We start from the raw sequence: 18,627 nt of genomic DNA, 5'->3' as shown, positions 1-18,627 counted from the left end.
AGTGTATTTTTTAGAGAGAGAAGAGAGAAAGAGATATGGATTTCATAAAGTTGATTGATCATACTTCGAGATGGCGATACTATTTAATTTAAAAACTGAAATTTAATATTTTCAATTGAGTTTAAATTTTAATATTTTATTTATCAACTAAAATAACAATTAACTATAAAGGATTAAATTATTATTAAATAAATAAACAAGTAAAATTATTTTTAAGTCTTTCGTTTGATTTTTTTTTTAATAAAAACTTGTATGATAATTAAAAAAGTCATCATCATTGTGTACATATTGTCCAACATCTGTATTCAAGACAATAATAAAATAAATATATACAATTATATAAAAGTCAAATCACAATGAAGCATTTTAATTATTTTTCATTGATTATAAATTATAAAATTAACAAGATGGCACAATTGTTTGTGAATGATTAGTTGAATGATTATTATTTCTACCAAATCCACGTGTTCCATCAGGTCCAGATGGCATTCTCGTAACATTTTCTGGTAAATGTGCCATTAAAACAAATCCACTATTACTACGTGAACGAAAACCAGAGCATGAATCAGATGATGATGAGCATGATGATGCTCTTCTTGTTCCATCATAACCAGAATCACGACTACAATTTGATAAACGTCGTAAAAATGGTCCACAATCAGCTGATGCACGTCTACCAGTTTGATAAAAAGGTGAATTATAATCAAAACCATAACCAGCTGGTATATTATTTGATAATCCAGTTGTTCCAGTTGTTGTACAACATGAAAATCTTCTTGGTGTTTGATTTGTCCAATAATTAAATGATGGATAAAGTGGATTTTGATGTGATTGTTGTTGTTGATGATGATGAAATAATGGTGATGAATAACCATTTTCTGAACTTGATGAACATGATGAAAATCTTCGTGTACCTGGATAAGAACCAGTATCAGAATTTGATCCTGAATTTGAACAACCAGATAAACGTCTTAATAATAAATTATTTGGATTATCTGCTGAGCCAATTGAACATGCTGAAAAACGACGTGGAAGCCAAACATCTGGTGATGGTGGACCTAATTAAAATAAAATATTTATATTATCAACAATTATCATTTTTTTCTTGATATGATTGTTTTTTACCTTGATATGGACTTGTTACTGGTGCAAATATATTTCTATTTTGTATTCTTGGATTTTTAGAAATTCTAAAATTTCTTATATCATCCTCAGAACCACTTGGACAACTTGATGAATTAATATATGATTTTTCTCTTGCTGTTGACATTCTAAGTGTTAAATTTTTTTTACCATTTTGTTGTTCTTTTTGTTGATTTAATTGTTGTTTTCTTTTTTTATCATTTGATGAAAATTGTTGAAGTTCATATATTTTAGCATTACCAATTATTAATTTTTGTGCATTTCTTGCTGATGATGAATCAGTAAATTCAATTAATGCACATTCATCATCATTTCCAAGCTCTGATTTTTTAGCAATTGCTTGTCTTACCTGTTGAATAAATAAATAAATAAATAAATAAATAATTAGTAAATACTGTAAACAAGTTGTTAATTAAATAAATAAATATGACTCAATAATAAATATAAATAATTAATTTATCAAGTTAATTTAATGTAATTCAACTTGATTTATTAGTCATTATTTATTATTATTTTATTTGCAAAAAAAGATAAACAAATGAGATTTAATTACCTCAGCTGGTACAGGATGTCCAGGTCTAAGTATTCTAATCAATGCAATTTCACCACATTTACGAAATATTTCAGCAACATTTTCAATTGTTAATTTATCAATTGGTAGCTTTGATACAATAATTGTTCTTGATGGTAATGTTTGATCATACTGTGGCAATGGATTTAGTCTTCTTAATTTAGTACCAAGTTCATTGACTTGTAATTTTTTAGATTTTAATCTCAAGGCTTTACCAACAACTCTCCAATCTCTACTTAAATGTTTAACTCTTTTAAAACTTGATATTAATTTTAATGATACATATCCTTCTTTATTTCTTTTAACATGTTTTAATAAAAATGCATCTTTTATTATATTATCATCAGAAAAATAAAATTCAACTTGACTTGTTATTTTTTCAGCTAATTCATCACTTATTATTATTTCTTCTTCATCTTCTTCTTCATCTTCATTTTTAATATTATTCGTTTCATTATTTATTGCTGAATTTTTTATTTCATTATTTATTATTAAATTTTTTAATTCATTATTAATTTTATCATTATTATTATCTGTTGTATTGTTACTTAATTTTTTAGTTGAATTTATTGTTATTTTTTTAATTTTTTTAGTATTTAATATTCTATCAGTTTCATCTGTACCACTTGCTGAATCAGATAAATCAGCTTCTTCATCTTTTGAACATCTACGATCAAATGAAATACTAATATCACTATCAATTGATGATATGCTATCTTTTGTATCTGATTTAATCATTGGTGGTGGTGAAAATATTAAACTACCAACTTCATCAAATGATTCATCTTGTATTTCCATTTGTTCATCCATTTTTTCCATTATGGACAATTATAAACAATTTAAATATTCGTTTATCAAACACTTTAAACAACAGCTATCATTATAAAAATATCACTTTTATTTATTATTAATTTATAAATAAAATAAAATAAAATAAAATAAATTAATTGTATTTTATATTTTTATATTTTTCAAAACTATTATTTAATAATCTGAGCGTAAATTTATTTTATAAGATATAAAAGTATTTAAAATATTGGCAATGAATTTATGTTTGATAAAAAAAAAAATGTATTATAAATTAAAACAATTATTATAAATTAACTGAATGGCAGTCAAGACAAGAATGGCCTCAGAATTAAATGTTCTCGAGACTTGGTTTAAGTACTTTCCCCGCTGGTTTTTTGCGCTTGCGCTTTTTGTATAGAATCGTTAATTTCCACCACTACCATCATCATCATCAACATCATCAACATCATCAGCAACATCAACAACATCATCATCATCATTGACAACAACTGATATTTTATACAAAATTGTTGGCAAGTTGATATATCGTCATGAGCATCATCATCATCATCATCATGAATAACTTGATTTCTCGTTTACTTCCTTGGGCTGCATACATGGAAGGGCCAATGCATGGTCACCAGGACCTCGATGGAGGTTGTGACCTTCTATAATGCCGGTCAAGAATCACTCTATCCTCGTAACACTGACTCTGACTTTTTACTTAATTAAAGTCACATTGAATGTTTTTTTTTTTTTTTACTCTTTTATTTATAGCAAGCAATATTTATTTATTTTTATTTTTATTACACTTTGATGGAAATTTTTAATATTGTTTTTCTTAAAAATTCAATAATACTATTATTAATTTTCATGATTACTATTACCTTGAATTTGGAAAACAAAAATACATTTAAAAATTCAAATAAATTATTCAAAAAATTCAATTTGAAATTAATTTAAAAAAAATTGTTTCAGGATATATTTATTTGATGATATAAAAATACACATGTAATTGAAAGAAGGATGTTTTAATTTGAAGGTCAATTGAATAATAATTGTGACTATTGATAATAAAACATGTGTTAATTAATTATTATTAATTTTATTCGTATTTAAGATTGTAAAAAATGTTAAGTTATATAAAAATTTGTCGGAAAAAAAAAAAAGCGCAAAATATAAGAAAATTTTTATATTTTAAAATCAAAGACAGTAAAAATCAATGACCTCCAAAAGATCAGTGTATTTTGTGTCGCATCCGGACGCTTTGAGCATAATAAGATATGGGTCAAGTGCGGCTGGTATCATGTAAGGAGTCAACGACGAGAAAGGACGCTATTTTTTTTATTTTTATTTATCAAAAATATATTTATTTATTTATATAAATGCTTAATAAATATTTGTATTTGTTTAATTTATTACTATTAAATTTATTTGATAAAATAAATCCAAAATAATTGCAACAACTTTTTTTTTATTTAAATTTATTTTTAAATATTTATGTTTTTTATCAATGTATTAATTTTAGATAGATGTATGTTTGATAAATAAATATTATGTAATTATATTTAATTAGAATAATAATTTTTATTTATTCTTAGAATTACTTTGTTTTTCTTGACAAATTGAATAATTGAATGGTCAAATTCATATCCGACAAAGTTGTTATTATTTTTTTTCATCTATTTTTTATTTGTTATTTATTTTTTTATTTTGTTTAATCTTTGATATGACTGTTTGCGTGCATATTTAAAACGTTTTATTATTGTAACTATGTTTAGCTCTTTGATGTATTTTTTTATTTATTGTTTTGCTTTTTTTTTTCAACTTTGTTCATGAAAATTTATAGGATTTAATTGTATTGATTGTAGAAGGCTGAAATCATAGAAAATTTTTTTATTTATTTATATATTATTGGCTGTTTATTATTATTTTTTTTAGTCGAGAAGATCCTGTTACATTTTTTCAATCATAAATGCATTATATAATTTAATTATTTTAATTATATTTTTTTATTTTTTTTCATGTTGCTTTATATAATTGATAAATTCATTTATTTATTTTTTTTTTTCAATTTAAAAATTAACAACATCAATGATATATTATTTTTTACAGAATTTAGATTTTATTTTTTTACATTTTGAATTTTAAATTAATACTAATAAATTCGTCAAGCTATTGGAATGCTATGATAAAAAATTTGAAAAATTTTAATTATAATTTTTTCATTGAACATTTATCAATTTATCAACTAAATAATTTTTCTTTTATAAAAAAATATACAGATTGTTTTTTTGCAAATTTAGAAAAAAATAAAAAATTAATTCCAGCATTTGAGGGATGTTCATGAAGCACGGAAATTTACTGGCACTCGTTTGTAAATTTATGAGATAAAATTAAACTGATATATACATATAAATGTACCAGAAGGTAAAAAAAAAAAAAATAAATAAAAAAATAATAATTGAAGGACACGTGTACAAGTTAAATGTTGTTTTTTTTTATTTATTTTTTTTATTGTAATACTCTGTACAGATAAATACAAGAAGAGGGCAGTACAAAGTGATTTTACCCTGGGGCAATATATCTCATTCGATGTTGGCGGTGAATGCGAGACAGGAATCATATATACCAGGGTAAAAAAACTGGGTCAGGGTAGCCCACCAAATATGCGAATTAATTTTGCCATATTTATATATCTATGAATTCATTATTCAATACAAATTACTCGAAAATAAAAATAAAATGAAATAAAAATAATACCATAATTACTCAATTTAAAAATAAAAAATTATTATTCAAATGATCATTAACCACAAAAAACAACCCTTAAAATTATCCCTAAATAAATTCATAAAATATATTTTTATTATAAATTTATTTAGATAAATAATTTAATTTTTAATTTTACCTGTTTTTTGTTAGATGAGTACCACTGGTTAAAATAAATAATTTGTGAGTCAGTATGATCGTATGTGTTATGTACACGATGAACTAACAATAAGTATAAGTGCGAGGCCCCCGGGGTGATTTGCCAGGATGACCATGACCATATTACCAGACAGTGGCTATATAAAAAAAAATTTAAATTTAAAAAAATAAAATTGCTAGCACATGGCAATGTCCACTACTTGCTTCAGCACTATATTTTCATAAAAAAAATAAAAAACATTAATTTATTTAAACAATAGTATAATATTTAAATAATTTATTGATCAATTTTCAATCGATTTCGATCATTTTTAATATGAAATTTTAATTAAGAATAAATCGATCGAAATAATAATTTTAAAAATATGAAAATTGAATTAATCGAGCTTGAACATATCCTGTGATAAATCCTTTGAAAAATCTTTTAAAAAAATAAAAATTATTGAACCAATTAATCGATATTAAATTGATCAATTCAAGAAAAGTTACGTGATATTAATAATCACTTGGCTCATAGCTAAATGTCTGTCAATAAATAAGTAAATTATTCATATTTTTTTTCCATTTTTATATACTCAATTAGACACACTCTAATATATATATTTTTTTTTTTCATAAACACAATTTCAATGGTGATTATAAAAGACACAAAAAACAATAATAATAAATGAAAGAAAAAAAAATATAGTTTGCGTAATATCAAGTCTTCGACCTGAGAGCCAAATGCTTCATTATTCTAATCTTGATCAGGCCCATTCAACAGACTCACTCTCTTTTTATTTATTTTTTTTTTTTGCCACACAAAATTTACTTGAGGGATTAGATCGCAAAAATATATGAATAAAAAATTTAAAAATAATCATAGTAATAAATTACGTAATAATTTTGAGACACGATTCTTTCACTCAGCAAAAGTTCAAGAACGTTCATGACATTTGTGATTTTATTTTTTGTCTAGTTAAATACTATAATATATTTTTTGAATATTTATTATTTTTAAAATGATCTATATATATTTAATTATTTTTTTTTGTTAAAAATTTCTATTACTTTCAATAAATAATAATTTACATTTTACCTTGAACTGGAACAAGTTAAAGGTTGATGGTACCATTCATGCAAAACTTTCATTCACACATTCTCTCTCAAAAAAAAAAAAAAATAATAATAGTTAATTGTTTAAATAAAATATTAAAATAATATTTTATATAGAAAAAATGAAATAATTAAATGTGTAATTTATTTGTATAGAAGTTTTTGTTGAAGACAACAACCCGGAATGATCTTGAGTTTATTTTTGGTATGCTGCATATTTGTTTTAAATATAAACAATTAAATAAACAATATGGGTAGTTGTTTAAGACTTTAAGAGTGCGTCGTACGGACAAACTTGAAAATCCCTTGACCCAGTATACAATGTATCATACACACCAGTTTGTCCTTCAATTTAAACCCGGAGACGTCTCTCTCGTTATTTTTTTTTTACTTGCTTTTTTCAAATAAATTTTTCAATTTGTTTTTTTTTTTTTCTTTATCTTTCCTCGTCTCAATATTATTACAAATTAAATTTACCTCAACTTGATATTACCTTTTAATTTATTAATCATTATTATTATCATCATCGTCATTTAATATTACATATTTTTTTTAAACCACCACAAAAACATGTGGAAATGTTGAAGAAAAAAATAATACATAATCACTTGATGATTTATTCAATAGTCTGATGGTTAGTCTAGTTATTTTTTTTTTTTTCATTTATTTTTATCTATTTTAATTTGTGTGGAATACTGGAATTATTAAGTTATTTATATATTTATTTTTTTTCTATTTATTATCTTCGCTGTTAATATTTCTTATTAAATGTTTTTATCATTTTTTTTTATAGTTGCAATTATTTTTTGTAATGGATATACTCGACCTCAATTACTTTTGTAAACTTGACTATTTTTCATAATATTATTATAATAATAAATTTAAACAATAAAAATTATAATCATGAATTTTAAATATATATTCAAATAAATCATCATTGTTTATATATTTTTTTTATTATTATTCTACATTCACTCCTGTGAATTTATTTATTTATATTCTGCACCATCCTGCAATGTTTATTTGTTTTTTTATTTTTAAATTTAATAAGAAAAAAGCTGTGATATTTTAAAAATAAATAATTAACATTTTCATAATAGCATATTTGTTTTTTTTTTTTAAATTAATTTTCATTTAATTAATAATAATATACAATCAAATTTTGAATTTTTTTTTTCATATCAATACAACAATTTCGAAAAAAAAAAAATTATTAAATTTAAGTTAATTTTAATGAGTAAATTTTTAATCTTTTACATTCACTTATAAATTATGCACTCTTTTTATTTTTATCATTCACACTAATTAACTATTTAACAGTTCCATAGTGTATTATTATTTTTAAAATTCAAACTGTTGATTTTATTTATTTATTTTGACTACTAATGTTTTTTTTTTTTTTCTTTAATAAATATGAATAACTTGGATATTTTGTTTATTGATATATAAATACGTTATGCAATTTAACATTATTACGTATATTAATATTAATATATATTTCGAATCTTAGAAATACACTCAGGTGAATATTTAATTTGTCAAAGATGATATTTATTTTATGTGTTAACTTGAACAATGTGTATGGTTTTTTGTATTTTTTTTATATATATATATTTATTTACCACAAAAATAATAATTTATTAACTTCAATGTTAAATTTGTGTAATTAATTGTTCAATAATGTTAATAATATTATCAACAATTATAATGAAAATAATAAAAATATAAAATTCAAATTTTAGTTAAAACTAGCAAAATAATTTTTGACTAGTTTTAATTGTTTCTTTTTTCGCTTGATATAAATAATTAATTTACTATTGAAGTTGTTATTTTATTTTTTTAACTATTGTTATTAATTTTATAAGTAATATCTGAATATGAAGTGAGGCACCGATTATATACAAGGTCTTAAACTTCAAGAAGGTCTGACAAAAAAAGTCATATACAAAATCGAAATAATTATAAATTGAAATTTAAAAAAAAAATACAGTGCACAGAAATAAACGAAAAAAAAATACATCAAATTAAAGATGATCATTATGATGATAAGAAAAAAAATAAAAAAAAACAATTTATAATTTACGACATATTCAGGTATCTTGTTGATGACAATAATTTATTTTTTCGTACCAAGATATTTTTTATTTATTTTTTGTTAATTAAGAGGTACAGTCGAGCATTAATTTTCTTCTTTTTTTTTAAATATTTTTATTTCATAAATATTTCTTTGGAACGTAACGAGTGTAACGTGAAAACAACTTATAAATTATTGTATTTTTTTTTTTTTTTTTTGCTAAATAAATAGAGCAGACATATTTAAAAATTAAATTATATTTTATTTTTACTTTTGAAAATATATAAACAAAAGGTACGAAGTTTTTTTTTTTATATTGAATGATAAATATATAATTATTTTTTATTGAAATGACTGCTCGTTACGTATATTAATTAATTAATCTCATCATGATATGACATTAACTTACACCTCTATTATTTTTATCAAATTATTGATTAATTCAACATTTTTATTATCTATAATATTCTGTGCTTTTTCGTTTAAATATTTAATTCAAAACGCAATATTAATAGTTTTTTTTTTTTAACTTGAGAATTAAAAGGCAATAATTAAAAAATAATAATTGTGTTTTTTTTTTTCGTCACAAAGTTAATTTAAATACAAATTCAATACTGTTAATAAACATTTTCTTAACAAGACAAAAAAAGAAAATTTTTGTATTTAGAAAATTATCATTTAATTAGTGCCAATAATTAAAAATTTTATAAATAAACAAAAGCGTTATTGCTAGTTTAATTTTAAATGAACTTTTCGCTTCTTAATGTTTTTTTTTTTATATTTTATTTTTAAATAAAAATATTATTATCTTTTTTTCATTTAAAAATTTGTTTAAATATATTTCTTTTTTTTTTTTATATTTGTTTCTTTTTTCCATCATATATATTATAAAATATTGTGATAAATAATGTTATTATAATTAATCATGTTTACTGAGTTCCAATGCAAGTGCTAAATCAGCTTCTTCTTGGGCTTTAATACGTCTACGTTCTTCTTCAGCTTTTAAACTTTGCTGTGCTGCCCATGCTAATTGTTGTTGTTCACTTAATCCAATTGTTGAATTTTTTTTCCATGTTAAATTACCATTTTTATTTTTATTATTTGAACCATGTTTTAAACTTAATTTATCTTTTAGTACTTGTGTTATACTGTGTTCTTTGTGTTTGTTTGGTTTTTCATTTTTATTAACTGAAAATGCTTCATCAAAATTAATTTGTTTTGTTGGTTGATTAATTGTATCAACAAATTCAATACTATTATTATTATTTGAATTTTTAAATGGATCATTATTATCAGTAAAAAAATTATTATTTTTTATTTTTGTTGTGTATGAAGAGTTTGTAAAATCTGATTCAAAACCACGACTAAATAGATCATTATTTTGTGTTGTTGTTGTGGTTGTTTCAAAGCCAAATGGATCAAGTACTTTGCTTTTTTTATTTCCATTATTATCATTAACTTCATCATCAGCAAATGGATCAGCAAAACTAAATGGATCTTCATAACGATAATTTCTAAATGGATCCTCAGTGAAGTCATCTAATTTTGGTGTTGGTGTTGATGATATTCTACCTCCAATTGTTGGCCTCGTTGTCATTGTTCGATTTGGAAATAGTTCCGGCTGAAGCAGGTTTTTTTGTTTTTCGTTTTCGATTGTTTTTTTTTTTTCAATTGTTTCAAACAGTTATTTTTTATTTTTGTTTATTAGGTGATATTTATTTTGATAATTTTTTATTTGTGGATTTTTTTGGGTTTATTAGTTTTATTTATGGTTTTTTTTTTTTTTAATTTACTGAAAAAGTCAAAAAGGAAATAAAGGCGGAAACCGCCGGTTATCCATCTGCTACATTTGGTTATCTGGTCACACATTGCTACATAAATTATATACATAAAAAATAATAAAGACAAACTAAAAATAAATAATAAATTAATCAAGTTTAAATCAAGAAAAAATTAAATATATTTAATTTTTACTTGAAATTAACTAGACTATTTTTTACTCAACAAAAATAATAATATAAAATCCAGGTGCTGAACATCATGCTGCAGGAAACAGGATATTGGAATAAACTGAAAATTATAATCTGCAATTACCTAAATAACTTAAAAAAAATAAATAATAAAAAACTTAAAATAAATTTGTGAATAAAAAAAAAAAACCATAAATGTTTGTCTAATTTTTTTTTGGTTTGTAATTTGTTATTAATATTTTAATTATATTTTATTTTATTTATGGCCTGTAAATTTTTAGGCAATTCCGTTTATTTTTTCAAAATTATCATATCGTTATTAATGTTAATCTAGATGAAGCAAATTTTCACTCAATTAAGCACGATTAAGCAATCTAAAAAAAAAAAAAGCTAAAGTGCTATTCACTCAGTTGGATAATAAATTTCAAAATGAAATTTGCAGATAAAAAATCATTCATTTAAATAATATAACCAGACAAAAAAAACAACACGTTTTTAACGCGATAAAAATATTTTTTTTACCGCGACACCATTAATTATTATTCTCATTGTTTGCATAATATTTATATTTAAAAAAAAAATGAATCATAAATCTCCAATAACCCGGAGACTATTACCAATAATTGCGTTCTCATATTTTTTTTTATACTCTGAATTAAAAATAAATAATAATGAAAATATATTGTAGCACTCCCCGTGTATGCAAATAAATAAAATATAATAAAAATATAATAAACATATTACATTGCGTGACTTAAAAGAAGGAAATTTAAAATAACCTTCTACATAAAAACTGGGAACAAGGATTCCAGCGAAAGGATAAATAAAAAAAAAAAATGATAATAAGTGTAAAAAATTAAAAAATCATAAAATAAATATCAACTAATAATATAACAACAATAAAACATTCAGCCATATTTAAAATGAATTAAAAAAAAATGATTTACCTTTGCATCAAAATTAGCAAAATCAGCAAAACCACTTCCAGAAGTTGTAAATCCACTATTACCATTTGTATTATCATTTTGTGATGAAAATGGATCTGTATTTGTATTTGTAAATGGATCTGGTGTTGGTGATGGTGTTGGTGGTGCTGGTGCAGCACGTAAATTTGGAGCAGCTGCTGGTCTTGGTGGTGCTGGTCTTGGTGGTGGTTGTTTAGCTTTTTTTGGTGGTAATGCTGGACTTGGACTTTCAGCACGTGTTGGAGCATGTAAATTTGCAAATGGATCATCACCAAATGCATCTTTGGACTGTTAAAAAATATATTAAATTAATTATTATATCATAAAGCATATTCCAAGGCAACTTAAACATCTTATATAAATAGAAAAAAAATACATACAGCTATGCTATCATTATTTTTATGATTTTTTTTATCACCAAATGGATCAAATGCTTCATCTTTTGATTTTGCTGCAAATGGATCACTTGTAAAGCCACTATTATCAGAATTATTTGTAGCATCAAAATTTGTAAATGGATCATTACTTGAATTATCAAATGTATCTTTATTTTTACTTGATGAAAATGGATCAGAATTTGTAAATCTATCTGATGAACCATTAACATCTGTAAAATCATTATTATGACCATTTGTTATTTTATTATTATCATTATTATCATCGTCATTATCAACAATTTCTAATTCAAGTTTTAAACTTGAATCTGGTACAATTGTTGGATCACCAGTTGCTAAAGCTGAATCATAAATTGCAATTGCATCAGACATTTGACGTTGTTGTTCTTCTAAATCTGTTATTTTAGCTTTGGCTTGACTTATTTGCAATTGTGTATTTTGTAAATTTTTAGTTAATTCATTCAATTGATCACGGCTTTTATTTTGTTTTTGTTCAAGTTGTTGTTCTTCTTGTCGTAAACCTTCAAGTTCTTGACGTTTTGAATTTAATTCTTCTTCTTGAGTACGTAATACTGATTCTTGTTCTTCAGCTTGTTGACGTAATTTATCGACCTATTGACAGACAAATATTTATCAATTAATTATTATATATTTTTTTTTCAATAATTAATTGTCATTTATATTTGTGCTGTTTATATTGTTTACATTTACATGCTTTAAACGTGTTTACCTTTTTTTTTTAACGTATAAATCCAATGAAAATAAATTATTATATTTAAAATAAAAAAAACTTACCTTTTCTTGTTCCTCACGAGTTGTCCTTTCGATTTCAGTCAATTCATTATCTACTTCGATTCGCTACAAGCCGATCATACATAAAATAATAAATAACAACAAAACAAAAATAAAATGATGAATAAAAAATAAACAAAAAGATTTTCCAGTTATATGTTTAATTTTTTTTTTTAAATAATTATAAAAAAATGAAAAATCTCTTTGCATAATAATTAAATAATAATGACATAACAATCATATTTAATAAATTAATTTTTAAAAATAAATAAATAAATAAATGAATCAATTAAATGATAATAATAATAATTGATATGGATAATTTAAATAATAATAATTTAAAAATATCTAAGCTTGCATTTTGATAATTACATGCTCAGGCACAGTCAACACTGCCTTTGATTTAAAATAATTATTAGCTAAGGCATTTCTATCGTTCAAATTTCAACAAAAAAAAAAAAAAACAATTGAATAAAACATTAAACATATCTCTCAAAAACAAAAAAACAATTAAGCTTGCTTTTTTTTTCTGGGTAAAAAAAATTTAACCTTACCTGAGCTTTTAAATCATTCAGTCGTTTTTGAGCCTCGCCTTTTTGTGTCTCCAATTGCTTCAATGTTGCTGCAAGTGTATCCAATTCACTCTGCAAACTTTTAATTTCACCAGTTTTAATTTTAATATCAGCCTCTTTTTGAGCAATATCCTGCTCCATAACTCTACGTTCTCTTGCTAAGTCTTGAATATCTTTGCTAATCATATCCAACTCTGGATTTGAATATCCCGATATATTATTATTTTCCTGTAAATAAATATACAAAATATAATTAAAATGTTAATCAACAAACTATTAATAATGACCCTAATATTATCAAGTTCAATTTATACAATAAATTGTGTAAAAATATATGATAAATTTAATAAAATTAAACAAAAAATGGGTAAATTATTAAAAATGAAGCAAGGTACAGAGTTATTATTAAATACAAATGATTATGAATATCCAAGGGCAAATAGTACACTACGTAAAGCTCATCGTGAACAATGGTATGAATATTATAATTGTTTAAAAAAATTAATTGATAATATTGATGATGAAAAAACACTTAAACCATCAATATTAACAGTTTTTGAAGGATCATCAATAACGTAAGTAAATTATAAAAATGGCTTTATCCTTGTATATTATTTTGAAGCTTATTATTCAATTGTAAAAATTAAATTAAAATATTATTCTAGACTAAAATGTCAAATATGTATATCACCAAATGATATTTATATAATTGAATCATCATTTGATTGGTATTACAATAGTACAATAAATAAAACACAATTTAATATACCAATTGATACAAGTGAACACATAATTATATCAACAACTGATGCATCATTAAATTTATTTGACGTTCAAACAGAACAAGAAGGTTTTTATTGGTGTCAATTTGAATCAACAATATCATCACCTTGGTATCTTAATATTGCTAATGATACAGAGCCAATTATTCAAGTTAAATCTGATAAAGCAATTAATGCACAACATGCCATACCTCCAGTATTTATTAAACATTTAAATATTAAAATTTATTCATACTGGAGTGATTGGACACCTTGTTCAAATTGTGATATTGTTGGTACTAAAAAAAGATTTGGTTATTGTACAATTTCATTGGATAATTATCAGCATATTCATAAAAAAAAACAAGGTAAAATATCAATAATAAAATTAGGTAAATTAATTTTAAATTAATTTATATTTTTTAGTTGAAGAAAATTCAAGTAATCTGACAAATCAATTGACAATTGGATTGACTGATGAATCAATTAAAAGTCAAGAAAAATTAAAAAGTTTAATTGAAACATTTTTATTATTTTTTAATAATAAAATACCATGTAGATCTCGTTATACACCAAAAGAAATACAAAATATAACAGAAATAAAATTTCGAAAAACAGAAATAATGACAAAATATTGTAAAATTAAATGTCAAAAAAATATTATATTTGAAGTTAGAGATGAAAAAGGTGATATACTAGAAAGTGCTAATAATAGTGCTGGAATATATTCAATGATTCAAGGTGTACCTGAGACACAGCCATCAATTAAAAGAATAACTTTGTATAAAAAACATGGCAAAAAAACAGATCTCCATTGTCCAGGGTATAATTTAAAGAAATAATTTAAACATTTAATTATTGTCATTATTATTAATTAAAGAAAAATGCTTCTAAATTTTTTTTTCAGTAATTTAAATAATGATATTCCAATAACTTGGCATATGGGAATGAAATTGATAAACCCATTGACAATAAATGACGATACAGATGGAAGAATAACAATTGATCCACGTCAACGTATATTATTTAAAAAATTACTTTATGCTGATTCAGGTATTTATAGTTGTTGGCAAAATGACGAACTTGTTGGAACAATAAGACTAGAAGTTGTATATGAAATTGAGCTTAAATTTGATCATAAAATAATGATGATTGGTGGACTATCAATAATTTTAGTATTTTCATTTGTATTTTTACGTGCTTATAAAGGAAGAAAACGTTATACAAAACATTAATATTAAAATGATAATGATAAATAAAATTATTTTTAATATTTACCACAATACTGCCATCTTTATTTTTTCTAAATGAAGGTGGTATCATTTCAGGTGTTAAAGTAATTGGTGGTTCAATACCACGCATTCTTTGTTTGATTAACCACATTGATAATGCAAATTGTTCTTTATTTAATTTTCCACTTTGTCCAATATCACAAAGACCCCAAATATGAGCAAGAACAGTTTGGGCAAGTCCACTTTGAAGAAATATATCTTTAATTTCATGTCCTGATACAAAACCATCCATATCCATATCAGCTTTAAGAAATAATTTATCGGCAGCTGCTTGATCATCAGGTAAAACAACCCAATTTAATTGTGGTTGTTGTTGTTGTTGTTTCACATCAATACCAACAAGATTATTAACACTACCAATATTTTGTGGTATTGTTGGAATTATTATTGGTGCTGCTGCTGTTATATCACCAAGAGAAATATCTTTTCTTTTACCTGGTGGCATTAATTCAGGTGGCAATACATTTGGTATTGCATATTTTTCCAGGGCTTTATAAACCAGGTGCATTGCCTGTTTAAATTAAGACAGATGCACAAACAGGTGCAACAAAAAAATACATTACATAAATTTAGGTCATTAAGGTCTTGATGTAAAAAAAATATAATTTTGTATTTTAAAAACTTACAATGACAAATTCATGACGATCAAGCATACCGTCTTTATCCATATCAGCAAGATCCCATATTTTTCCCAATGTATCTAGAGGTAATTTACTATCCATTAAAACTCCTTTGACTTTATTTCCTGGTATATAACCATTCATTGGTTGAAGATTATCAAATAACGCATCATATTTAACACGTTCTGTTGGTTTTATTGACCAGTCACCAGTTGCAACTGATGGTATCACTGGTGGTGGTGGAATTGCTGGACTCTTTCTTTGTGTAATTGGTATATCACCCTAAATAAAATCATAGCAATTAAACAAATCAATAATTTTGATAATAAATTAATAATAAATTTAATCAATATTAATTATTTACCATTTTAGGTGGTGCAATATCTTGACTTAAATTAGCAATTTTTAATTCACGTCCAGCTTGTGCAAATGCACATAATTTTAATGCAACAAACATTCCAGATTTATCAAGTGTACCACGTGATTGTGGATCTGACATATCCCAAATTTTGCTCAAAATAACATCACTCAATTGTGATTTTTTAAGAAATTTTGCAGCTTCCATTGCACCAATTGTACCATATCCATTTGGATCAACCTGATTGTAATAAGCCTCGTAAATAGCGGCATGGCTTCCAGCCACCTTGATAAAAAAAAAAATAAATCAAATAATTACTATTATATGCCAAAAAAAAATAAATATATACATTAATTATTTTATTTCTACCACTTGTGATACAAGAGATAAAAACAAGGCCATATAAATAATCACTCAATTTTCAATATAAAAAAAAAAAAAAAACAATACATGTTCAGATAAAACCGTTATAACGTATGTCCATGTTTATCATATCTAAAATGATAAGAGTTTGTATTGAGAGAAGCTGTCAAATGTCAAACAACTTCCTTCCTTAATATCCAAAAAAATAATAAAAATAATACTATTATTAAGAATAAACATTGACTCAATCAAAAAAAAAAAAAAAATCAAAAACCAAATTATCAATGTCAAAAATATAAATAAATCAATGAAAAATTAATTTTAGAAATAAATGAATTTTATAGAATATTAACCGAACTAATGATTAATTTTCGGTTACAATAATTTATACAATAATTAATAATTAATATTAATACCTGCGTGGGTGACGGTAGAGCAGCCATACTTGCATAGAATACTGGGTTTAACCAATCGGACGTTTCAATCGATAATACTAGTGTTCTTTTGTAATAACGATTTCGTCCCGCATATTTTTTTTATTTTTCTCAAAGTGTCACTTATGTCAATGTATATATTTTAAATATTATAAAATATATTATATAATGATATTTATTTATTATTAATCACTACCTAAAAATAAACAATCAATAATTAAATTATTAAAAAATAATAATAAAAAAAAATATATCGGCATCTGCGCCAGAAAATTATTATTTTTTTTTTTCAATGAAAATAATTATTTAATAAAATTTATAAATAATATAAATTATTAATAATAATAATATTAATAATTGTTATTATTTTATATTATTTATAAATTTATTTATCAAGTAAAAAGTTATTTAATAGACGCACCCAATTTTTGTTAAACTTTCAAGAGCTGTTGACGAATTATGAATTTTATTTTTTTTTTTTTACACTGATGTTCTTGAAAGGGCGATATTTTTTAATGATATATTTTTTTCTCTCTTGATTGTTGGGTGTCGACTGAAGTTGTTCCTTATCTTACACACACATACACACACACATGACATTTAAGTAAAAAAGCGCCCTCAAATGTATAAATTTTAAACCAAAGTAAGGTTAGGTTGGTTTGAGCACGTAGACAAGAAAGAGGGCTATGTGTCAAGTTAAAATTTGGAGTAATACATTTGGAGTGTATATAATTAATTAAAATTAAAAATAATAATTTTAAAAATGTCACCTGGTAATAAAAATGAAAAAACATTAAATGGAGGTAAAGGTGGCTCAAGTATTTGGAGTAGAGCTATAACAGCAAATTCAGAATGGCCAGATAAGGTTTGAAAAAAATATAAACAAACATTATTTAATTAATTAAATATATTGTTTGTAAAATTGAAATGATTAATTAAATATTTTAATTAATTTGATTATTCATTTATGGTGATTTTAGGAAGAATTTTTAGATGTTATTTATTGGAGTAGACAAGTGATTGGAATTATTATTGGTATTTGTTGGGGAATATTTCCATTGAAAGGATTAGTTGCTCTTATGTTGTAAGTAATTATAAAAATATTATTTATTGTTTTATTATTGAATAACTATTGTTTTATAATTATTTATAGATTTGCTCTTGTTAATGCTGGAATTATCTACATTTATATAAGTAGCTTTCAGCAAGTTGATGAAGAAGAGTTTGGTGGAATGTGGGAATTGACTAAAGAAGGATTTATGACTTCATTTGCTGGTTTTTTGGTAATTAATAATTTTTTAAAATTAATATTAATTGATAAATTAAATATATATATTTTTTTAATTTTAGGTGACTTGGATAATAATTTATTCAGGATTGCATTTTGATTGACACCAAAATAAAAAATATAGATGAAAAATTATTGAGATTAATCTCGTTCAGGTGGATAAATAACAATATCACTACCATTTTTTTTTTTTGTACATAATTTAACTGTTTAG

At 23.3% G+C, this 18,627-nt stretch overlaps 3 protein-coding genes across 5 annotated transcripts; 1 reads left to right on the top strand and 2 right to left on the bottom strand.

Annotated features, from left to right (window-relative positions):
- Positions 1 to 214: 214 nt before the first annotated feature.
- LOC122850054 (la-related protein 6) lies at positions 215 to 3,343 on the bottom strand. Its single transcript, XM_044149039.1, has 3 exons — positions 1,697 to 3,343; positions 1,126 to 1,492; positions 215 to 1,058 (listed from the first exon to the last, which is right to left on the bottom strand). The coding sequence occupies exons 1-3, from the start codon at positions 2,531 to 2,533 to the stop codon at positions 400 to 402; spliced, it is 1,863 nt and encodes a 620-aa protein (XP_044004974.1). The 5' UTR covers positions 2,534 to 3,343; the 3' UTR covers positions 215 to 399.
- Positions 3,344 to 8,299: 4,956 nt separating this feature from the next.
- On the bottom strand, positions 8,300 to 17,693 carry LOC122850049 (epidermal growth factor receptor substrate 15-like 1). Of its 3 annotated transcripts, none has more exons than XM_044149028.1 (10): positions 17,547 to 17,688; positions 17,108 to 17,321; positions 16,335 to 16,613; positions 15,977 to 16,252; positions 15,337 to 15,861; positions 13,280 to 13,525; positions 12,729 to 12,791; positions 11,919 to 12,545; positions 11,521 to 11,826; positions 8,300 to 10,224 (listed from the first exon to the last, which is right to left on the bottom strand). In XM_044149028.1, the coding sequence occupies exons 2-10, from the start codon at positions 17,132 to 17,134 to the stop codon at positions 9,523 to 9,525; spliced, it is 3,051 nt and encodes a 1,016-aa protein (XP_044004963.1). In that variant the 5' UTR covers positions 17,135 to 17,321; positions 17,547 to 17,688; the 3' UTR covers positions 8,300 to 9,522. The 3 variants fall into 3 exon arrangements, with proteins under 3 accessions (XP_044004963.1, XP_044004965.1, XP_044004966.1); XM_044149030.1 differs by having other exon boundaries at positions 17,108 to 17,317; positions 17,547 to 17,675; XM_044149031.1 differs by lacking the exon at positions 12,729 to 12,791 and having other exon boundaries at positions 17,547 to 17,693.
- Positions 17,694 to 17,772: 79 nt separating this feature from the next.
- Positions 17,773 to 18,612, top strand: LOC122850053 (respirasome Complex Assembly Factor 1). Its single transcript, XM_044149037.1, has 4 exons — positions 17,773 to 17,990; positions 18,106 to 18,209; positions 18,279 to 18,408; positions 18,476 to 18,612. The coding sequence occupies exons 1-4, from the start codon at positions 17,889 to 17,891 to the stop codon at positions 18,515 to 18,517; spliced, it is 378 nt and encodes a 125-aa protein (XP_044004972.1). The 5' UTR covers positions 17,773 to 17,888; the 3' UTR covers positions 18,518 to 18,612.
- Positions 18,613 to 18,627: the final 15 nt, after the last annotated feature.

This window comes from Aphidius gifuensis, linkage group LG2, assembly GCF_014905175.1.
Source record: "Aphidius gifuensis isolate YNYX2018 linkage group LG2, ASM1490517v1, whole genome shotgun sequence".
NCBI lineage: Eukaryota > Metazoa > Arthropoda > Insecta > Hymenoptera > Braconidae > Aphidius > Aphidius gifuensis.
Note: the sequence above shows the minus strand (reverse complement) of the source record. Positions and strands in the feature narration are given on the sequence as shown.